Source organism: Narcine bancroftii, chromosome 14 (assembly GCF_036971445.1).
Source record: "Narcine bancroftii isolate sNarBan1 chromosome 14, sNarBan1.hap1, whole genome shotgun sequence".
In the NCBI taxonomy this organism is placed as follows: Eukaryota; Metazoa; Chordata; class Chondrichthyes; order Torpediniformes; family Narcinidae; genus Narcine; species Narcine bancroftii.
The window spans coordinates 60,677,470-60,701,281 of NC_091482.1; the positions used below are offsets into that span (position 1 = coordinate 60,677,470).

At 43.7% G+C, this 23,812-nt stretch overlaps 3 protein-coding genes across 17 annotated transcripts in view; 2 read left to right on the top strand and 1 right to left on the bottom strand.

Moving 5' to 3' along the window:
• The window catches only part of gabpb1 (GA binding protein transcription factor subunit beta 1), a 48,101-nt gene extending 42,791 nt beyond the window's left edge, over positions 1–5,310 (bottom strand). For 3 of the 6 annotated variants that reach the window (XM_069911368.1, XM_069911366.1, XM_069911367.1), the window contains exon 1: positions 5,162–5,310. The gene's annotated coding sequence lies outside the window, so the exon portion shown is untranslated. The remainder of the gene's footprint in view (positions 1–5,161) is intronic. The other 3 variants (XM_069911365.1, XM_069911369.1, XM_069911370.1) reach the window with 2 other exon arrangements.
• usp8 (ubiquitin specific peptidase 8) overlaps positions 5,112–23,812 on the top strand; it is a 59,085-nt gene continuing 40,384 nt past the window's right edge. For 7 of the 10 annotated variants that reach the window (XR_011348815.1, XR_011348809.1, XR_011348813.1 and 4 more), the window contains exons 1-6: positions 12,492–12,578; positions 14,044–14,237; positions 16,060–16,204; positions 19,175–19,260; positions 19,786–19,951; positions 21,100–21,148. Coding sequence is in view for 4 of the 10 variants with exons in the window: in XM_069911348.1 (XP_069767449.1) it covers positions 14,134–14,237; positions 16,060–16,204; positions 19,175–19,260; positions 19,786–19,951; positions 21,100–21,148 (550 nt within the window). In the remaining 6 variants the exon portion in view is untranslated. Of the gene's footprint in view, positions 5,439–12,491; positions 12,579–12,615; positions 12,889–14,043; positions 14,238–16,059; positions 16,205–19,174; positions 19,261–19,785; positions 19,952–21,099; positions 21,149–23,812 lie in introns of those variants that run through there. The other 3 variants (XR_011348810.1, XR_011348812.1, XR_011348811.1) reach the window with 3 other exon arrangements.
• LOC138749666 (AP-3 complex subunit sigma-2) overlaps positions 16,548–23,812 on the top strand; it is a 356,312-nt gene continuing 349,047 nt past the window's right edge. The window contains exon 1 of the mRNA XM_069911383.1: positions 16,548–16,551. The gene's annotated coding sequence lies outside the window, so the exon portion shown is untranslated. The remainder of the gene's footprint in view (positions 16,552–23,812) is intronic.

Sequence of the window (23,812 nt, forward strand, 5' to 3'; positions counted from 1 at the left end):
TCCCTCCTATCAATAATTTCCTTGTGTATCTACAATCTTCAAAAAAATATCCTGCATCAACTTTTGATCCTATTCATTAGGTGCATATATATTGAGCAAATTCCAAAATTCTGAATATATCTGACATTTTATCATTACATACCTCCCTGCTGGATCTATTATTTCCTCCTCTATTTTGATTGGTACATTTTTATTAATTAATATAGCTACACCTCTAGCTTTTGAACTATATGATACTGCCGCTACATGTCCTACCCAGTCTCTCTTTAATTTGTTACGTTCCACTTCAGTTAGATGCGTTTTCTGCACAAATGCTCTATTTTTTCTTTTTTCAGTAAATTTAATAGCCTCTTCCTTTTCATTTGATTATGTATTCTATTAATGTTTATAGTCATATAGCTCAACATGGCCATCACATATCCTGTTTACACCTCATTTCTGCTTCCTCACCACCACCATCCCCCTTTTCCCCATTTTCATCTCTGTTTTCCCTTTTTAAACTCAATGTATGACAACACATTTAAAACATAAAATACTCCAACAACTCCCACATCCAATACTCCCTTAACCCCAAATATACCCCCCCCCCACTTCTCTGAATTGCCCTTTATCCCTTGCCGGGCAACCTCAACTCCCCTTTCCATTTGGATTGCGAACCTGCTCACAAGTGTCAACTGATTTCATAGTGACGGTTATTCTCTCCCCCCTAACCCCCCCAGAAAACCTTTTTTAAAAAAAATACACATATAACAAAGTTCTCCCTTTTTTCCCCCATACTTCCCTTCTCTTTCCCTTCTTTAGTTCTTTACATATACATTGTTTTTACTTCTTTATATATATTTTATCACCGTTCTTCATTCTTGTTACATCTCTCCTTCTGTCCTGCAAGCTTTCTGCAAATTCTTATGTTCCTCCGGATCCGAGAACAGTCTGTTTTGCTCCCCAGGGATAAATATTTTAAGCACAGCTGGATGTCTTAACATAAATTTATTACCTTTTTTCGATAGGATCAATTTTGCTGTATTAAACTCCTTCCTCTTCTTTAAGAGTTCAAAACTTATGTCTGGGTAAAAAAATATTTTTTGACCCTTGTATTCCAATGGTTTATTGTCTTCTCTAATTTTATTCCTTGCCCACTCCAATACATTTTCTCTTGTTGTATATCTCTAAAATTTTACTAAAATGGATCTTGGATTTTGATGTGTCTGTGGTTTCGGAGCTAGTGTTCTGTGTGCCCTTTCTATTTACATTCCTTCCTGAATTTCTGTCATTCCAAGGACCTTCAGGATCCATTCTTTTATAAATTCCTTCATATCTGTCCCTTCTTGATCTTCCTTCAGGCCCACTATTTTTATGTTTTTTCACCTACTATAATTTTCCAACATATCAATTTTCTGAGCTAACAACTCTTGTGTCCCTTTAATATTTTTGTCACTTTCTTCCAATTTTCCTCTTAAGTTGTTTACTTCCATTTCTACAGCCGTTTCTCATTCTTCCACATTTTCTACTCTTTTCCCTATTTCTGTCATGACTAGCTCTAATCTTTGCATTTTATCTTCTGTTCTTTTCATTTTTCTTTTAATTGCACTAAAATCTAATGACAACCATTCTTTTAATGGTCTCATTTGTTCTGTTTTACCTTCTATTTCTCTGTGAAGATCTTGGTCTTCTTCTTCCTGTTCTGTGACTGTACCTGTGTTTGTGTCTTCTTCTCTTCTTTGTATCTGTATCTCTTCTGACTTTCCTGATGAGTTGCTTGTCTCACTTTGTCAGGCCTCTTCTTGCTTGGCCTCTTGCTGTTGGTCCTCTTCTTCTGAGCTGCTCATCTGTTGAGCCTCCTGCTGCTGCTCTTCTTTCCTTTCACCCCATTGACTTTCCTTCTCACCTGGTACTTCACGCCCTCTCCTACCGCTTTCCTCATCTTCCAGCTGAGCCCTGGTGTCGGGCATCCCTCAGCTGGTCATGCTGTAGTTGCCTCCTCCTCGGCTGAGCCTCCCTCCCGTCGGTGTTTTCTTTTACCTTAGATTGCGTAGTTGTGCACATTTGTTTCGTTCAAAGAGCCATTTTTCCAGTCCAGTGGTCAGTGGGTCGCGACTCCGGGGGCTGTCACCAACCTCGGAGATCGGGCGCTCTTCTCCACCACGGCTCAGTTTCTTCGTGCAGGTAAGGCCTTCTCCTTTCTTTTCCTGCATATTTTTTTTCCTGTTGTTTTTACTTTTTCTTTCTTTTCTCTACAACTTTATCTTTTATTTCTTGTATTTATTGAACTTTGTCTTTTCTTCACTTTTTTTTCTTCTTTTCTGGAGAGGGCTGGTATTACCCTACCAGCCACTACTCCATCACAGTACTCCTCAGAATTTGAAGTTCTTGACCCTCTCTACTGCTGACCCCTTGATGAGGACTGGTTTATGTTCTTTTAATTTTCTCCTGAAGTCCACAATCATCTCCTTGGTTTTGCTAACATTGAATGCTAGGTTGTTAGTGTGACACCTCTCAACTAACTGATCTGTCTCCCTTCTGCACTCTTCCTCATTGCCGACTGTGATGACAACCATGGTGTTGTCTGAAAATTTAGTAAACCATATAATAATAATTTATTGTTGCTTGGTTGTCTTGGAAAAACCCAGGTTTGCAGAAACATCAAAACATGGATATTTTGCTTTGCACACAATTCATTTATTTGCACAAATCATTGCATTTAAAATATGCTGTGTGAAATGACATTGACACAAACTTCACACATGTAAAGCGTAGAAAATAGAAGCTTGACTAGACGGAGGGTAGGACTGCTCAGGGATTATATGGGGAAAGGTGCCTGGAGTTGGAGGTCAGTAATGAATACTTCAGTACTCTTTAGTGAATGCAAGGTCAGTTCAGAACAGGCAAATATGCTGGTGTATGTTAAGGTCAAGAAAGAGGTTGTGTTTGAGTTTTTGAAAAAGATTAGGATAGATAAGTCCCCAAGGCTGCATGAGATATACCCTCGGTTACTAAAGGAAGCTAGGGAAGAGATTGCTGGTGGTTTGATAATGATCTTTGCATTCTCCCTAGCCACAGTAATGTATCAGAGGATTGGAGGGTGGCAAATGTTGTTCTCTTAGTCAGGAAAGGTAATAGGGAGAATCCTGAGAATTATCGACCAATGAATCTTGTCACTGGTGGGAAAATATTGGAGACGATTCTTAATGACATGATTTATGAGCATTTGGGGAAACAGTCTTCTTGGGGATAGTCAGCATAGCTTTGAGAGGGACTGGTCGTGGGTCATGAACCCAATTTTCAAGGCGAGATGCTTGATAAGGTTCCCAATGGTAGGCTTATGCAGAGTCCATGAGGCATGGGACTCATAGAAGCATTGGCTTGCCCACAGAAGGCAGAGGGTGGCAATAGATTGAGTGCATTCTGACTGGAGGTCAGTAACTTATGGTGTTCCGCAGGAATCTGCTCTGGGACACATGCTCTTTATGATAATCAATAACGGTCAAGAAACTGGAGGGGTGGATTTGTAAATTTGTACATGACACTAAGGTTGGAGGTGTTGAGGATAGTACAGAAGGTTGTCATAGGTTTCAATGGGATATCGACAGGGTACAGAGTTAGGTGGAAAAGTGGCAGGTGGAGTTCAATTCAGAAAAGTATGAAGTGACACACTTTGGAAGATCGAATTTGCAGGCGGAGTACATGGTTAATGGCAGGATTCTTAGCAATGTGAAGGAATAAAGGGACCCTGGGTTCCAAGTCCACTGAACCCTACAAGTTCCCCCACAAGTTGATAAAATGGTTAGGAAGGCATACGGTGTGCTGGCCTTCATTAGCCAGGGGAATGAGTTCAAGAGCCACCAGGTAACGTTGCAGCTCCATAAACATGTCTGGACCACATTTATGAGTATTGTGTCCAGTTATGGTCAACTCATTATAGGAAGGTGCAAGTTTTGCAGAGGGTGCAGAGATTTACCACAATCCTACCTAGATTGAACAATACATCTATGAAGAAAGGTTAAGCAACCTCGGACTTTCCTCTTAGGAGCAATGGAGGTGAGAGGCGACTTAATAAAAGTGTACAAGCTTATGAGAGGCATAGCTAGAGTGGACAGTCATCACTTTTTTCCCCCCAGGGCAGCAATACGTAATACCAGAGGACATCAGTGAGTGGAGGAAAGTTTAAGTTAAAAAAGTCTGTCGTCACCGTGATTGAAGTAAAAACACAATGCTGAAGAAACTCAGCAGGCCAAATTTTATATAGTATAACTGACATTTCAGGACCAAGCCCCTCATCAAGGTATGAAATAATGTCAGCAGGCACTGGAACAAAAATGGTGGTTGGGGGTGGGGGAAGCACAGTCCTAAAGGCAGGAGGTGGGTAAGGGAGGGACCAGCAAGCAGGGTCTGTGGAAATGGAGCGGAGAGGTGGAGGAAGAGACGACAAAGGGAAAGGGGAAGGCACCAGCAGACACCGGTGAAGTCGATGCTAGTGCCGTCCTGTTGGAGAGAGCCCGGGTGGAAAATCATACCTTGGTGGGAAAGTTTAAGAGAAGTTTTCTTTTTACACAAAGAGCGGCGTGTGGCTGGAACGGTCTGGGGAGGGGGGTCGAGGACGTGGATTCAATGGGCACATTGAGAAGGCTCTTGGATGGGCACATGCCTGGGGTGGGCACATGCCTGGGGTGGGCACATGCCTGGGGTGGGCACATGCCTGGGGTGGGCACATGCCTGGGGTGGGCACATGCATGGGCACCCGCACCCCCACCCCCCACCCCCCACCCCGGCCGACCTGGACACCCGAGTGTGGGAGAGAGAGGGGGGGAGGGCTGTCAAGTCCCGGACCAGCGGGGACACAGCCCTGCGGCTGCGTCCGCCCAGGGGGCCTCGGCCGGAAAAATCCACCGAGCGCCCGGGCCTTTCGTCCCCCCTCCCCCGGTCCAGGGCAGCTGCCGACCCGCAGCCTGGCGCTCGTCTCCACTCGGGGCAACAGGAAGCGGGCGGCGGCCCGGGGCCCGGCGCCTTTCCGGGGGAAGTCGATCAGTGTTTAAGGCGCAGAGAAAGGGATCAACTTCCACATCCGGTCGGCCATCGCCTCGGCGTGACCTGGAAAAGCTTCAGGCCGCCCGCATCCCTCCCTCCCTCCCTCCCTCCCGCCGCCGCCGCCGCCGCCCTCACCCACCTCGGTCGCTGCCTCTGGCCGTGGATCGCTGCGTGGTTCGGGCCGCCGCCTGCGGCCGAGAGCGGAGGACGCGCGCCGCAACCCCCCCTCCTCCTCCCCTTCTTCGCTGGCACCGAGCGCAAGGCGGACTGCGGAGGGCGAGGTGGGCGCACGTGACCTGGGCCGCGCGCTGAGGCCGGCGCCGCCGCCATCTTGGTGCAGGAAGCGCCAGCATCGGAGCGATGGGCCGAAGGGGAGCGGAGGACCGAGGCCAAAGCTGATCAACAGGCGCACGAAGGTCCGTAGAAGCAGTGATCGCAATAAAAACCCCAACAGGTCCGTGCCTGTCACCAAGATATGAACGGTTTTGTTGGGGCATCTGTATCTTGATAAAGATATAAAGTTTGACGGCTGAGCTGGGTGTTGTTACAGAGAACTACGGTGCAGGGAGAAGGACTTGGTCCCTCCATCGCCTGTACCAGGGGCTAAATCTCTACCCTCCTTTGGTACATCATCTTTTAAATGAGGCACCCATTTACCCAGTACGTGCAATATCATCCTCAATTCTCTTTCTGAATGTCAACAGAGTCTCTGCTAATCTCCTTTTTATTACATTTTTGGCACTCTGCTTTTTTACAATTTTCTTTCTTCTTTGGCTTGGCTTCGCGGACGAAGATTTATGGAGGGGGTAAAAAAAGTCCACGTCAGCTGCAGGCTCGTTTGTGGCTGACCAGTCCGATGCAGGACAGGCAGACACGATTGCAGCGGTTGCAAGGGAAAATTGGTTGGTTGGGGTTGGGTGTTGGGTTTTTCCTCCTTTGCCTTTTGTCAGTGAGGTGGGCTCTGCGGTCTTCTTCAAAGGAGGCTGCTGCCCGCCAAACTGTGAGGCGCCAAGATGCACGGTTTGAGGCGTTATCAGCCCACTGGCGGTGGTCAATGTGGCAGGCACCAAGAGATTTCTTTAGGCAGTCCTTGTACCTTTTCTTTGGTGCACCTCTGTCACGGTGGCCAGTGGAGAGCTCGCCATATAATACGATCTTGGGAAGGCGATGGTCCTCCATTCTGGAGACGTGACCCATCCAGCGCAGCTGGATCTTCAGCAGCGTGGACTCGATGCTGTCGACCTCTGCCATCTCGAGTACCTCGACGTTAGGGGTGTGAGCGCTCCAATGGATGTTGAGGATGGAGCGGAGACAACGCTGGTGGAAGCGTTCTAGGAACCGTAGGTGGTGCCGGTAGAGGACCCATGATTCGGAGCCGAACAGGAGTGTGGGTATGACAACGGCTCTGTATACGCTTATCTTTGTGAGGTTTTTCAGTTGGTTGTTTTTCCAGACTCTTTTGTGTAGTCTTCCAAAGGCGCTATTTGCCTTGGCGAGTCTGTTGTCTATCTCATTGTCGATCCTTGCATCTGATGAAATGGTGCAGCCGAGATAGGTAAACTGGTTGACCGTTTTGAGTTTTGTGTGCCCGATGGAGATGTGGGGGGGCTGGTAGTCATGGTGGGGAGCTGGCTGATGGAGGACCTCAGTTTTCTTCAGGCTGACTTCCAGGCCAAACATTTTGGCAGTTTCCGCAAAGCAGGACGTCAAGCGCTTTAACTATAATTTTACTCTGCTTTTGATCTCTTACTCAATCTATTCGTGGGCTGGGTTTCTTTTCTCTCACATCTATTTTTGACTCCTCTTTGGACTTAATTTCTTCTGCTCGCCGTGCTTGAGTCGCCTTTTGCTTTGTGTTTTTGTGCCAGAAAGGAAGGTGGAGCAGTTGCATTCATTTGTTAAATGTTAAGTATTGTCTTGCCTTTCAATGAAGATCTATCGTATCTTAAGGAGTAAAACACGAAAGTCTGCAGACCCCGTGATTGAAGTAAAAGCACAATGCTGGGGAAACTCAGCAGGTCAATCTTCGTATCTTCAATCATATCTACAACTTGGTCTTTGTTTACATTTTAAGACTATCTTTGGACTGTCTTGCATTACATATGAATGATTACCTTTTCCTGACAAGTTTCTATTCATTTCACTCATTCATCCATCCATCAATATTGTGAATTCAGATAGAAAGCCTTTTTGTCTTGCACTATATTTTTCTTTATGCTGAATCTATAGATAGTTGCAGTCAGTTTATATTTTGAATTCCCTCTCATCCACTGCTTGTCATTACATTGCTTCTCTTCTCTTTCAGGTTGCCCTCCTTGAACTCCATCTCCACTATTCAGTTCAAACACTTAGTTTCATTCACTAACTTTCTACAATTAAATAAATCTACCGTCCCATTCTCACTGAGATGATATTCCAGGTTCACCATATTAATGACTTATTTGCCTCAATTCAGGATAATTGAGGAAGAAGAATCATTATCACTGTTCCTTCATCAACACTGAATTTAAATCCTAGAATTCTTCCATGATCATTTCATAAGAGCATCTTCACAAGGGCTGCACAAGTTCAACATCGTGGCTCACCAGCACTTTCTCAAAAAATTAGGAATGGTCAATAAATACATGTCATTATAATGTTCCATCATGTTTGAATGAATTGTCCATTCTCTGTATCATATCAAGTTTATTATTGAACATTTATAAATGGACAAAACAATGTTTCTCTGGACCATGGCATACACTCATACATAATGCACAGCATATAGTGATCACATGAAATATAATATAGAATAGGTGTAAATATTTCACAATAATTTACTTATTCTATCTATGGGACCCAAGGTTGCAGGATATTGTTCATCAATATCACAGCCTGTGGGAAGAAGTTACTCTATTTCCTAGCCCAGCAGTCCTGATTTTGATGCTCCTATATCTCCTTCCTGATTTTAGTAGATCAAAGATACTGTGTACTGGATGGAAAAGGTCCTCTAAATTTATAGAGCCCTATTTAAGCAATGCTACGGGTATATATAGTCAATAGAGGAAAGGGAGATCCAAGTGATCTCCTCAGTCATTTTGATGATCCTCTTTATTGACTTCTGGTCTGATGCTTTGCAGCTACTATCCCACACAATGATGCAGCCATTGTAATTGTGTTCCTGCAAAATGTCAAGATGGGGCTGATAGCCTTGCCCTCCTCAACCTGCTCAGGAGGTGTAGATACTACATTGCCCTCCCCCCCCATGACAAATGAAGAGGTGTTAAAGGTCCAGGATTGGTTGTCAGTAATGTGCACACCATAGAACTTTGGGCTCCTCTTTACCTTGCCATTCCTGCCCTGAACTTTCCTCATTGCCTCTCAAAATCTTCCCACTTAGCAGTCGTGCTTTTACTCTCTAATTTGCATCCAACCAACTATTGCTAACTTCTGCCTAATCTTATCTAAATTGGCCTTACTCCCAATTTAGGATTTTAATTTGAGGACATGTTACCCTTTTCCATTACTATCTTAAAACTAATAGAATTGTGGTCACTGGTCCCAAAGTATTCTACCGATACATTAGTTATCTGACCAGCTTCATTCCCCAGTACAAAGTCCAATGTTGCCCATGGGGGGGGGAGGCCAATCTGCATAGTACATTTAACAAAGTTCACTCCATCTAGTCTCCTAACACTTTGGGCATTCCCAGTCAATTTTGGAGAAATTGGGGAGTTTTGTGTAAATGTTCTTTTAAATGCCAGGAGCGTCTTTCTCCACTGCCACTTCAGCAAATTATTCCAGACTCCAACCTCCCTCTTATGTGACGCATTTCCCCCACAAATCCCTACTGAATCTACCACCTCTCATTTTAAACTTGCCCTATTGCCTTTGACATTCTCAACTGGGGAAAATATTTCTTCTGAACCATGTCTATCCCCTCATAATTTGCTGTCCTTCCTTCAGAATGGCCCTCAGCCTCCTCTGCTCAATGAAATCAAATCCAGCCAATACAGACCCTACAGCTGATGCTCTGGCTGCAGATTTCATTTTATTTGCGCAAGGATTGCTGTGATCATTTATGATTCATCTATTTTATGTATTTACTCTCTTTTTTTAAAAAAAATAATAATAATAATCGGTTACTATTATAGTTGGCTACAAATACCTGTTTGGCTGCAGCAAGTAAGAATTTTGATGAGTATGTACTTCAAATAATGCACACAACAATAAAGTTGTTATCATTTCAGATTTCTTGTCAGAGCACGTACTTGACATCAAATACAACCCTGAGATTCTTTTTCCTGCAGGTGAAGCAGAATTAGCACTTACTGGTCGTGCAAACACGTGAACAAATAAAGAAATGTGAACAAACTGCTGTACAGAGAGAAAAATATCAATAAAATGCACAAGTAAGAGTTCTTAAACGAGTCTCTGATTGAGTTTGTTGTTGAGGAGTCTGATGGTGGAGGGGGAGCAGCTGTTCTTGAACCTGGTGGTGCTTGTCTTGTGGCACCTAGACTTTTCTCCTGATGGCAGCAGCGAGAACAGGGGGTGCGCTGGGTGGTGTGCGTCTTTGATGATCGCTGCTGCTCTCCGACAGCAGCGTTCCCTGTAGATCTACTCAATAGTGGGGAGGGTTTTGCTTGTGGTGTCCTGGGCTGTATCCACTACCTTTTGAAGGGCTTTATGCTCAGGGGTATTGGTGTTCCCTATACCAGACTGTGATGTAGTCAGTCAGTACACTTTTCACCACACCTCAGTAGAAATTTGCCTGGGTTTGCATAAAACTATGACTCAGTGTAAATTGTAAACCATGACTTTAAACCTGCCATAAAGCTCATGGCTTACTGAGTATCCATGAATCCTGCCCTTTTTTTAATGCTCTTTAGTCATGTAGCAGACACCTCAAAGCATAACATTATTGAAAAGATAATATTATTTTTGCAAAATTCTTCAAACTGACTGGCATATCAAATGTCAATGTTCTTTCCTAAGTCAATGACATCAGCTCTAATTGCACCAATTCACCAATAAATGGACAAACCATGTCATATAACTGCCCAACATCTAGCTCCCAGAGCACCCTAGCTTTCCCAGAGTTCAGTAAAGATGATTATGTAGGCAAAGTTTTCTTGGAAAAAAATGTTAAATTTCCAAGAATTCATGGGAATTTGGAGACTACTTAAAATGGAGAAGCAACATTCAGAGTGACATAGAGATCTTGGTTTAGAGAGCACAGAAGCCTTTATTCCAATGAGTAAAGAGGACATGACCTGGTTGGTGGGGATCCTTGAGGATAGAGGCTGCTTTCTTAAGACACTGCTTCATGTAGATGTCCTCGATGGAGTAAATACCGGTGCCTGTGTTGTTGCTGCCTGAGTTAACAACCCTCTGGAGTTTTTTCTTGTCCTGTGTGTTAGCACCTCCATACCAGGCAGTGAAGCAACCAGCCAGATTGCTCTCCACGGTACACCTGTAGAAGTTTTCGAGAGTCTTCGATTACATACTGAATCTCCTGAAACTCCTCAAAGTATAGCCACTGGTGGGCCTTCTTTGTGATTCCATCAACATGGAACCTCCAGGACAGATCCTCTGAGATAATGACACCCAGGAATTTGAAGTTCTTGACCCTCTCCTCTGCTGACCTTCTCGATGAGGGCTGGTTCGTGTTCTCTTGATTCTCCAGTCCAAAAAATTTGTCTTGACTTCTGAACACATGACTTTAATGATGCTCATGAGATTATTCTCATTACCTGAGATGCACACTAGTAGTGTCACTAGAGTTGGGGTCACCACACCCCCCCCTCCCCTCCCCTCCATGGACCTCCTCCCATGCCAGACCATACAGAATCCTTAGTAATGTGTATTTGTGCTGATGTTAATCGTAATTCCCGTATTTCACTGAATGTAATGGCAATAGTAGTGAGATAAACACTAGCAAAATTAAAATCACACCTTTAAATTACAATATACACACAGCCTAAATGTATTTACATTGTTTCATGTGATTAAAGTGAAAATTCGGTAAGAAAACAATAGAATTTAAATAAAAATGATTTACAAATACTAATTACTACAATATTGTGGCTAAAACACCTGAAAATTTGACAAAAGCAGTGACTATAAAAACACCAGCAGCAACAAAAACAACAGCGCTTGCTTGTGGCGCATGCAGACGAAACCATGTGATTCGAAGCATCATTGTAATTGGGTAATAATGACAGCTCTGACCTGAGTACATTAGAAGGTCCAAAAAGTAAATTAGCATAGAGTAGCACTAATAAAGTAATGCACACACACGCCAGATTAGTCAACTCAAGACTAACTTTATTCAGGTTTTACAATCTTTTATACCCCGCATGTCCCGGGCTCCACGGGGCATTACTGCTGGAGTGCTCCCGATCCACGGGACCGGCCGGTTTAAATTGATCCTTGTGAGTGCCCCGCGCCTTCCGGCAGGATACTCAGCAGGACAACGCACTGTTCTCCAGCACGCAGTACCACTCCGTGAGGTGAGTATTCACCTGTTGGTTTAGTTGTTACGCTACCCGCAGAACCGTGCCAGCAACGGTTCGTGATAGCGGCCTGCTACACAGCCGCTACAATAGAGTTTTAGCCTTGTAGGTATATTGGCACATGTAAGCCTAGCTAACAATTTTTTGTTCTTTTAACTAACAACGTGGATATTTTTATTAAAAAAATAATCTTCTTCTTCTTTGGCTTGGCTTCGCGGACGAAGATTTATGGAGGGGGTAAAAGTCCACGTCAGCTGCAGGCTCGTTTGTGGCTGACAAGTCCGATGCGGGACAGGCAGACACGGTTGCAGCGGCTGCAGGGGAAAATTGGTTGGTTGGGGTTGGGTGTTGGGTTTTTCCTCCTTTGCCTTATGTCAGTGAGGTGGGCTCTGCGGTCTTCTTCAAAGGAGGTTGCTGCCCGCCGAACTGTGAGGCGTCAAGATGCACGGTTTGAGGCGAGATCAGCCCACTGGCGGTGGTCAATGTGGCAGGCACCAAGAGATTTCTTTAGGCAGTCCTTGTACCTCTTCTTTGGTGCACCTCTGTCACGGTGGCCAGTGGAGAGCTCGCCATATAACACGATCTTGGGAAGTCGGTGGTCCTCCATTCTGGAGACGTGACCCACCCAGCGCAGCTGGATCTTCAGCAGCGTGGACTCGATGCTGTCGACCTCTGCCATCTCGAGTACTTCGACGTTAGGGATGAAAGCGCTCCAATGGATGTTGAGGATGGAGCGGAGACAACGCTGGTGGAAAATAATACATTTCTCCTAAAACACTGCACAAAAATTTGATAGACGTTCACTTTGGTAGTGTCACCTGGTATGGTCCTCAGCCCCCTTACACTGAACTGATTCGGATCGGCTATTTCAGCCTCCCTCCAGAGGGGGCAATAGAGCCTTTCTCCATCCCCGGCCAAGCGCAGTTGCCTGGTGCTGGAGGCGGGGCCAGGCCGGCTGATTGACAGGCAGGGCCTGGAGCGGCATGGCGATCGCGCAGGCGCACTGGTAAAGTTATGCGGCCGTGGAGCGACAGGGAGCGGAAGGTGCTGCGTCGCCCGGTAAAGCGTTTGGAGGGGGATTGATTGCGAGTTACAGGACAGTAACCGGAATCCCAGTCGGGATCTAAGGCTGAGCTTGGACTCCGAATCGGAGGCTGGGGCCCTCCGCACGGCCCGGGAAGCTGCATTCTCCCCCCCCCCCCACCCACACCGCCCGAATCCGCGGCCTGGATCGATCCCGAATCCGGGGCTTCACCGTTGCACTCCCAGCCCCCGATTCCCGGCTCGGGGCAGGCAGCGGGGGCCTGGCTTGGAGTGAGGCAGCGGAAGGCCGACGACCAGGGCCTTGTGGTCGCCTGCTGCGAGCGTGGTCAGTGGGGGAAGTCTTGCTGGAACCCTCGGAGGAAGTAACACAAAACGGGATGAAAAAGTTTCAGTTGAGGAAGTTATAGCCAAAACTTTGTTCCTGGGATTAAGGTTGCCGACAAAAACGAGCTGTCAGCCTTGATAGGGAGAATTGAGCAGTTTAGTCATTTCCTTGAAGAAATTGAGAGAGAGTAAAGGTCTTTACTCGCCTATTAAACCTTTGGAGCAGCAATGTTGTCCTGATTCATAGTTGCTTTTTCTTCCCCTCTCTCTCCCTTATATCAGCAGTTCTTCTTCTTTGGCTTGGCTTCGCGGACGAAGATTTATGGAGGGGGTAAATGTCCACATCAACTGCAGGCTTGTTTGTGGCTGACAAGTCCGATGCGGGACAGGCAGACACGGTTGCAGGGGAAAATTGGTGGGTTGGGTTTTTCCTCCTTTGCCTTTTGTCAGTGAGGTGGGCTCTGCGGTCTTCTTCAAAGGAGGTTGCTGCCCGCCGAACTGTGAGGCGCCAAGATGCACGGTTTGAGGCGAGATCAGCCCACTGGCGGTGGTCGATGGGGCAGGCACCAAGAGATTTCTTTAGGCAGTCCTTGTACCTCTTCTTTGGTGCACCTCTGTCACGGTGGCCAGTGGAGAGCTCGCCATATAACACGATCTTGGGAAGGCGATGGTCCTCCATTCTGGAGACGTGCAGCTGGATCTTCAGCAGCGTGGACTCGATGCTGTCGACCTCTGCCATCTCGAGTACTTCGACATTAGGGATGAAAGCGCTCCAATGAATGTTGAGGATGGCAGTAGGAGAGAAGAAAATGAGTCCTATTTGCAACGACCATAAGTGGCTTGTGATTATGGGGATATTTGTCCTTCCCAAGTCATCATGTGCCAAGTTTCTGGACCATACGATTTAATCGTGAAAACTCTTCAAAAGCCAACAAGGAAGGGTTGGGGAGAAAGCATGAAACAGGAACTCCAATCTGAATACCAATGTGGATGTTAGATTGCTAGTGAAACATATCGTGTGATGTGGCCTCTTTGTTTGGCTGTCTATGAGACATATCTTAACAGGAATATTATTTTCTTCAAGGCTGACTGTTTATATGAATTGTCAAAACCATTAACTTCACATACCTGAGATTTTTTTGTAATTTTTCTGCAGGCAAATTATGTGCATGTCAGCTGCTGTTGAAGGTAAAGGTAGAAAGGATCACTTCTGCCCCAAACAGTTGAGGGTCAGAGATTTTTCAAAATGCCTGCAGTTGCAAGTGATGTGAAGAAATTGTACCTGTCTACCTGCTTGGCTGATCTCAATAAGAAGGCGGAAGTGAAACTGGAAAAGAAAAGCACTAAAAAGTAAGAAATGTCCATCGTATGAAAATGGTTTTTCTCCCCCGCTGTCAAGAGCAGCACGGTTGTTAAGCACCAGCAATGGGGACTGGGGTTCAAATCCAACGTTTTCTAAGGAATTTGTTCATTCTCTCCGTGTCTGCGTGGGTTTCCTCTGATCCTTCAAAATGTACCAGAGGTTGTAGGTCATTCGGGTGTAATTAGATGGCAAGGGCTCGTGGGCTGAAAGGGCCTGTTACTGTGCTGTATGTCTAATTTTTTTTTAATTGAACTTGCATTTTAAAATTTAAATCTCAGAAAACTTAAAGGGAACCTAATTGAAGTTTTAAAATCAAATTGATTTGTTATCTTGGAGTGGCTGGCTATATACATGAAACAGCCTGTGAAGCATTAAGGTTGATTTCTGAACTATTTCAAAGAGTGATGGAGGGTTGAACGAACCAGAATTTATTGTCATGAACAAGTCCCGAAATTCAGTGATTTGCGGCAACATTATAGGGCAAACATTCATATTATAAACTATCTTACAGCACTAATAAAAATGGTAGTGCACGAAAAGTAAGGCAGTGTCTTTGGTTCATTGATTATTCAGGAATCTGATGGCAGCGGGGAAGAAGCTGTCCCTGTGCCACCGAGTACTGGTCTTAGGTTCCTGTATCTCCTTCCTGATAGTAGCAGAATGAAGAATGGTTTCTTTCAGTATTTGTGCCACATTAAACATTGGGTTTTATGTGAATATTTAATGATCTGGGTCTTACTGGAAAGTCCAGCATTTATTGCACATCCCTGATTGTCCATTAAATTGAGAGACTTGCTACCTATTTCAGATAATATGTAATAGTCAACCACATTGGTGGGTCTAGTGGTTCTCAACCAGTGGGCCATGGTCCACTTTATAAGGAAAAATGGAATATCAGAATACTATTTAAATGGCAAGCAATTGCAGGATGCTGCCTTGCAGAAGGACCAAGGAGTACTTGTGCATGCATCGCAAAAGGTTTACAGTTGCAGCAGACTATCAAGTGGCAAATGAAATGTTGGCCTTCATTGCTGGAGGGATTGAATTTATCAACAGGGATGTGTAATGCTCCAAATGTACGAGGTACTGGTGAGGCTTCACCTGGAATACTGTGTGCAGTTCTGGTCTTTTTTTTTGAAGAAGGATGTACGGGCTTTGAAGGCAGTGCAGAGGAGGTTCACCAGGTTGATTCCAGAGAAGAAAAGGAGAGATTGAGTTATCTGGGACTGTATTCACTGAAATTTAGAAGAATGAGAGGGGGTCTTTTAGAAAAATATAAAATTGTGAAAGGCATAGATAAGATATAGGTAGATAAGTTGTTTCCATTGGTGGGGAGACCAGACTAGAGGAGATAGTTTCAAAATTCAGGGTAGTAGATTTAGGACGGAGATGAGGCGGAACTGCTTTTCAAAGAGGGTGGTGAAACTGTAGAATTCACTGCCCATTGAAGCAGTGGAGGCGACTTTAAGACATGGCTGGAAAGATTTTTAGATAGTAAGCAAATTAAGGGATGTGGGGAAAAGGCAGGTCAGTGGAGATGAGCCAATATCTCATTGAATGGCCGACTCCTGCTCCTATTTCTCATGTACTTTTTTCAGTCATGGGTTGTCCTCTGTCATTTGGCAAGCTGTTAAAATTTATTTATATGGCCATCCCAGGGATGAATTTTCTTTGCATACTGTAACACATTACAAAATGTCCTATCATTTCAGCCAAGAATACCTTTGAACAGTAACTCGACAAGGGAGAATTTACCACTGGCAGACAGTAATGTTGTCTTTCTAAATCACTGTTTTCTTTGTTTTCTAGTATTGTTGCGAGTGCCTGTAAAATTTTCAAGGCTGCAGAAGAAAGTAGGTTGGAAAGAGATGAAGAAAAAGCTTATGTTCTTTACATGAAGTATTTAACTGTATATCATCTAATTCGGAAAAGGAACGATTTTAAAAATCAACAGGTACATGGCTGAGCTGTTTCATGCAATGCCATTTGGCTTTTGCCATTGGTAATGTTCAGGAGAATTGTAATTTTCTGACTTTGGGATGTCCTAAAAGGTTTTATTACCAGTGTGGTTCAGATTGAAACGAATCAGAGTTGTAATTTAGGAAAAGCGGCAGTTAATTTATGCAATGAATACTACCATCAAAACCCTCAGGGGATTTCCTCAGCTGTCTTCAAAATGGTGCCCATGGCACAGTATTGGGTTAACCTATCTTCCAAAAAAAAACACCGACATTCCAACACTAGAGCGAGGACATGTTTAACTAAATCCATTTTTTTTCTTCTTTATAAACACAGCACTTCTCATTAATTTTAGAGTTAACTCACTGAATTATTGGAGCTGAGTGAGATCTCTTCGAGAATTGGCTTTATTGCCTAGGAAGGGGTCCATGAGGTTTTGCTGCACTGCATTCTGTGATTTAATTAGAGAATAAAAATGACTAAATAGGAAGAAATAGAAGCAAGAGTTGGCTGTGGGCCTCTCAAAACTTTTTAATTCCGAATCAATTCATTGACAAGAACATCATGAAATTCATTGCTTTGTGGCAGCGTTATAGTGTTAATATCGCTATAAAATTACATTAAAAAAAAAATTAGTGGAAAAATAGGAGGAAGTTAGGTAGTGTCTATGCTTCCTGGTCCATTCAGAAATCTGCTGGCAGAGGGGAAGAAGCTGGGTGTTCATCCTCGGGCTCCTGTACGTCCTTCCTAAAGGTAGTAGAGTGAAGGCGGCATGGCCTGGATGGTGAGGGTCCTTGAGAATAGAGGCTGCTTTTTTATGACAATGGAGTGGAGACTGATGCCCGTGATGGCACTGGCCGAGTTCACCACTCAAGATTTTTTCTTGTCTTTGGGCATTGGCACCTCCATACCAGACAGAAATGCAACCAGTCAGAATGCTCTCCACAGACCACCTGTAGAAATTTACAAGAGTCTTTTGTGACGTACCAAATCTTCTCAAACTTCTTAGTAAGCAAAGCTGCTGGCGAGTCTTTGTGATTGAAGGCCCCAGGAGAGATGCTGATATGTTTACACCAAGGGACTTGAAGCTCTCGACCCTTTCCACTGCTGACCCCTCGATGAGGACCAATTTGTGTTCTGATTTCCCCTTCCTGGACCTCAGTCAGCTCCTTGGTTTTGCTAACGTCGAGTGCAAGGTTGTTGTTGTGGCACCACTCAACGAGCTGATTTACCTCCCTCCTGTACAATTTCTCATTGCCGTCTGATTTTGCTAATGACCGTCGTGGCAGATATCTCACTTCATATTGGTTTTGAATGCAGTCAAGATTCCTTGGCGTGTGAATGGGAAAAAAATCTTATTTCAGTCCTAAGTGGTCTTCCTCTCATTTCCAGAACCATGATGCCGAATTCTACATTTCCCATGAGGGGGTGGGGGGATGCAGCCTGCAGATTTACCCTGTTAAACCTGCAAAGAATTTTGTCTGTTCCAATCATGTCACCAAAAGAGCAGAGACTTATCTAGTCTTATCTCAGCACCATATCCCAGGAATTATTCTGGTATACCTTTGGTGCGCTCTCTCTAGAGCAGGTATGTTCTTAATTGTTAAATTGACATTTAAGCAACAAGACTCATGCATTGATTGTTGGAGATCATCCTTGAGTGATTGTTTTAATTTATGCTTTTACGCTGATTGTTCTCAGTGCAACCACTTACCCAAGACAACCCTTGGGAAACAGAAGGAGAGAAGTGAGACTGAATTGCTGTAACACAGTGGTTTAGGTATTGTACTACATTGGCTGCAGGTTGAATTTTGAAATCCTCATTCTTGTTTTTTTATTTCTTTATGGTCCTGCTCCTCTAATTTTTAGATACCTGTAAACTGAGATATTTTTATTACTGATTTCCTCACTCCTTGGCCAGGCTTTCAGCTGCTATTGAGGGTCTTTGCTTTGCAACTCTTGCCCTCTTCCTTGAAACGTGTCTCTTTCACTAAAAATTTCCTTGCATTAATGCTTCTTTTGTTTCTGAATACCTCTATCTCAGTGTAAAAGTTTGTCTAGTTTATATTTCTCTCCAGTTCCTTTGGACATTTCACTACATTAAATGGACTACAGAGATAAAAGTTCCAAACCTGGTTCGGGTTATTACATGCCTGATACTGAGTCTCACAGTAACTGCAAACCTATTGTACTGAACAATTTATGCGTATGTAATATGAGGCTAATGTAATTCTTGGAATAATTTCAAAATAATTTAGTTTCCAGAGCTTTTTCAAGCTGGGCTTTAATAATAACATATTCAGCACATTTTTTTTTTAGAAGTGAGGTGGAAATCAAATGACTTGCTGCTCATGTCCTCAATCAGTTATTACTGCTTGCTGGAGAATGATCCAGACAGTAATGCTTGGAACTTGAACAATGAGGCTTCACAGTTGCTGGTATCAGATAACTTCTTTTAGTGCAAGTTAATGACTACCAATCTGAAAGAAATAGTTAAAATGCTAAACATTCAGAGTAGGTTTAATCAGATCAGTAAAAGGTCAATGCTTTAGACGGCATTGTATGATCGTCCTTCCAGATGACTGATGTAAATGGAAGAGATGGAAAAATAGGAGACTGTTCAGAGTTAGGTCTAAGGGGCTATTTCTGTGCTGTATGGTTCCATAACTCTATGACTCAAGAGTTTCATTTGCATTAACTATTTTTGCAATTGTTGTTAATATCCATCAAAAATCTTTGTGGGTCAAGATGAAAAGTCACATTGAAAGGATTGATCTGCCTTCTTCCTGCAGACACAAATTAATTTGTAGTGTGTTCACAGCTTTTATTGTATCAATGTATAATCTTTGTGCCATTGTTAATCCTTGTGCCATTGCCTCTGCAGACATTATTGCTCAGGATTGTGAATTTTACCTTTAGAAACTGCAGAATAAGTAAAAAGCTTTTTGGTTTTTTTTTATTGCAGGACTACTATGTTTCGTTACTTGGCCCTACAAGCTTCAGAAAAGCCATAGAAGAAGCAGAAAGACTTTCAGAAAGCCTGAAGTTAAGGTCTGTTGTGGTTCTGTTGGGTTTATCATATCAACTAATCAGGTTGACTACCCAAACATATTTTTTACCATTAGCTTTTATAATGCAGATATTAACCTATTGCCAGTCAATTTATATTGTTCATATTTTGTTTTGTGATTTTTCTTCCAACAGTTAACTGTTGGTGCAATTTGCAATTTTAGATTTGAACCGGTGGTTCTTTTTTTTCATTCTGTATTACCCTGTCGATTTGTATTGTCTGCCATGTTACACAAGAACTATTAAAATCCTTCATGCTTCATATCCCATAATCTGAGTGATGACTATTTCCCAACATTAGTTCCATTTGAGTTGCATGATTTTCAATGTTTTGCTGGCACATGCACATACTTGTTTCCACATCTCTTGGAGTGAAATCTGGTCCTCGATACCAAGTATTGTCCAGCTATCTATCAGACTTTGCATTGGATCACCACAGGCATGAATGCACATTGCTTAGCCAATTGATTGATTTTAAAAATGACCAAGATCTCTTTAATCTGTTAGATACGAGGAAGTTGAAGTACGTAAAAAGCTTGAAGAGAATGATAGGCTGCAAGAAGAGAAAAGCAAAGGGCAAGAAGAAACAAAAATCAAGGGACAGGATAACGGTTTGACAGTAGCAACCAGAGGGTCTTCAGGCCAGGTTGACATTAAGAAAGGAAACCTCAAGGTTTGTTACAACCTGAATAGAAATGATCTAGTTACAATGTTTTATTAAAAAAAACAATAAGGCAGGAGTAGACCAAATAGCTCCCTCCAGATAGTGCTCAGATTCATGGGTCCTTTTATTGTCATGTAATAATACATAAAAATGTAATATACATGATAGATTTAAACTTTTAATGCTGAAAAGCAAACAAAGTTACCATGAGCATTGCCTGGCACCCCTAACAATAAGAGAAAGAGAAGCAAAAAAAGAGTCTCTTCAGAGACACTGAGAATCCATGGATTTGCATGCAACGTGCCCACAGCCTCTACAAACACGCAGACTCCCATTCAATCCAATGGCAACCCAAGCTCCAGGTCCAAATCTCCAATACAATCCAGAACCCTTTGTTGCCCAAGGCCCTTCTTGCCCTCGGAGCCCTCTTAAATTCTGGTTCCCATGAGCCAGTCTCCAGCATCCTGCAGCCCGTGTGCCAGTCTGCTACTCTCCCAGAGTCTGTAACCTCTCAGGACTGTGCAGTAGGACCCTGCAGAGCAGTGCTGTGTCTCTGCTCCCTGCTCTCCCAGGTCTGCATCAGTGTTGCAGTTACAACAGCTTCGCTGTTATTTTTAAGATATTTGAGGGTTTCATTTCTGAGAACCATATGTAAAATGTCAGATCAGTGTCTCTGATTTCTGCATGGTAACCTTCCATGTTTCAGGTACCAGGACTCATAGATCCATTTGTGCTGTATTTTCTAATTAAACTTCAGTTATATACTTAACCATTTTCCTACACTGTACTCCATCTTCCACTTCTTTCCCACACATATAACCTTTTTCTGCGGAGTCATGAGACACTGTAGAGGCTAGAATCTGGAGAAATGCAAACTGCTGGCGGAACTCAGTACGTCAAGCAACGTCTGTGAGGATGGAGGGATGTTTTGGGTGAAGACCCTGCAGTTTTGGGTGCACAATAATTGCTGTCACGTAGAATAGTTTTTAAAAATTGGATTAGGAAACTGTCCAATTGGTTCTCTTACTCTGAATTGTGCAATTTAAAAATTTTTTTAAAAATTGGTTAATAGGGCTATGAAGAGGCTCAGCTCAGAGGTTCTAAATATTTAGAAGTTTTAAGCAGGAGTTTGTAAAACTCTGTTTCATTTGTTTTAGGCTGACAGTGTGTTAACCGACATTAAAGAATCAAGTGCTGAACACATCGGTGAGATTTCTATCATTTACTGCTGAGGAAGTACAGTTAACTGAGCCTGATGTGCCTGTGGCAGTTTTAATTGTCAACTCTAGTCCCTCTTCATTCCTCCCCTCACTCTGTGTCCCCTAATTCTAAACAAGTCAATGGTGTGTCTTCAATAGGTGTGCTTTTTTCCTGTAGAGCTTCGTGTGTAAATCACTAGACAGCAGCATGGTTTTATGTTCCAGAGGTTATTTTCACAAATCTGATCTTTCTGAAGAGGTAAATAAAAAACATACTTGATGAAGACAGAGTGGCAGAGTAATTGATATGAACTTCAGTAAGGCTTTTGATAATGTCCTGCATGGTAGGTAGTCCAAAAGGTTAATGCACTGAGGTTCAGAGGCAAACAGAACTTAATGTTTGTGGCACAAGTAGCACAACACTGTTACATCACCAGAGACTGGGGTTTGAATCTGGAACTGTCTTTAAGGAGTTTGCTCATTCTCCCTGTGTCTGTCTGTGTTTCCCTCCAGTTGGTCTGGTTTCTTCCCACTGTTCAAAATGCACTGGAGTTGTAATTGGACAGCATAGACACGTGGGCCAAAAGGGCCTGTTACCATTCTGTATGTCTTAAATTGAATGTAATTAAAGTTGGCTAGTGAGAGGACAGAGGATAGCGCTGGATGGGTGCTTGTCTGTAACAAGTGGTAGACTGCAGGGATGATTGCAGCAGGTACCTTTGAATGTCAGTGGTCCAATTAGCAAGTTGGTGGATGATACAAAAATTGGTGAAGTCGTAGATAATGAAGAATACAATGGAACATAGAACAGCTGAAAATTGGGCAGAGTGGTGGCAGATGGAATTTAATTCGGACAAGTAATGCACTTTAGGAAGTCAAATTCCAATAGGACATTGTAAACATTGATGTACAAAGAATCCTTGCAAATCCATAGCTCTCTGAAAATGAAGACACAAGTGGGTAGGGTATTTTATATGTTTGCCTTCATGTATCAAATCATTGAGTAAAAAAAAAGTTGGGATGTTATGTTGCATTTATACCAAACATAGGGGCATTGTGTTCAGTTCCATTTCTTCTTTGGCTTGGCTTCGCGGACGAAGATTTATGGAGGGGGTAAAAAGTCCACGTCAGCTGCAGGCTCGTTTGTGGCTGACCAGTCCGATGCGGGACAGGCAGACACGATTGCAGCGGTTGCAAGGGAAAATTGGTTGGTTGGGGTTGGGTGTTGGGTTTTTCCTCCTTTGCCTTTTGTCAGTGAGGTGGGCTCTGCGGTCTTCTTCAAAGGAGGCTGCTGCCCGCCAAACTGTGAGGCGCCAAGATGCACGGTTTGAGGCGTTATCAGCCCACTGGCGGTGGTCAATGTGGCAGGCACCAAGAGATTTCTTTAGGCAGTCCTTGTACCTTTTCTTTGGTGCACCTCTGTCACGGTGGCCAGTGGAGAGCTCGCCATATAATACGATCTTGGGAAGGCGATGGTCCTCCATTCTGGAGACGTGACCCATCCAGCGCAGCTGGATCTTCAGCAGCGTGGACTCGATGCTGTCGACCTCTGCCATCTCGAGTACCTCGACGTTAGGGGTGTGAGCGCTCCAATGGATGTTGAGGATGGAGCGGAGACAACGCTGGTGGAAGCGTTCTAGGAGCCGTAGGTGGTGCCGGTAGAGGACCCATGATTCGGAGCCGAACAGGAGTGTGGGTATGACAACGGCTCTGTATACGCTTATCTTTGTGAGGTTTTTCAGTTGGTTGTTTTTCCAGACTCTTTTGTGTAGTCTTCCAAAGGCGCTATTTGCCTTGGCGAGTCTGTTGTCTATCTCATTGTCGATCCTTGCATCTGATGAAATGGTGCAGCCGAGATAGGTAAACTGGTTGACCGTTTTGAGTTTTGTGTGCCCGATGGAGATGTGGGGGGGCTGGTAGTCATGGTGGGGAGCTGGCTGATGGAGGACCTCAGTTTTCTTCAGGCTGACTTCCAGGCCAAACATTTTGGCAGTTTCCGCAAAGCAGGACGTCAAGCGCTGAAGAGCTGGCTCTGAATGGGCAACTAAAGTTCCATTTACCACCCTACAGAAAGGGCGTGGTAGCAACAAAAAGAGTGCAAAAGATGATCACCAGAGCATTGCCTGGAATGGAAGGTTATAGTCATAAGTGAAGATTAGAAAGGCTGAGTTTATCTTGACTGAAACGTAGGACACTGAAGTGTCTGTTTCTGTGCTGTACAATTCTATGTACCAGTGGCACATTCACTACCTGGTTCCAGAACTTTTTTTTGTGGTCTTTTGAGGTATGAGCAAGCGCTTTCCTGAGAAAGCTTTGTATTCATATTTGGCATGTGGAGGAAAAATTGTCCATTGAGTAGGTCCTGATATCAATAGGTACAGGCCAATCTCAGCTTGCAATGATCCACTTGGAAGAGTTGAAAGCAGCTGCTAATATGTGGGCCATAAATAGATCAAGGTTTAGAGTATTAAAACATAGGAGTCGGCCACTTATTCCTCAAGCCTGCCCCATCCTTCTATCTGATCATAACTGATCTGCCTCGAGCTTCCACTCTTCCGTGGAAGCTCACCATACTCCCAATCTTTTGATGTCTCCTTCCTCTTTAATACCCCTATAATAACCTTCCACAACCATCTTGGATAGAACTTTTCAGAGATTTCACCACTCTCGG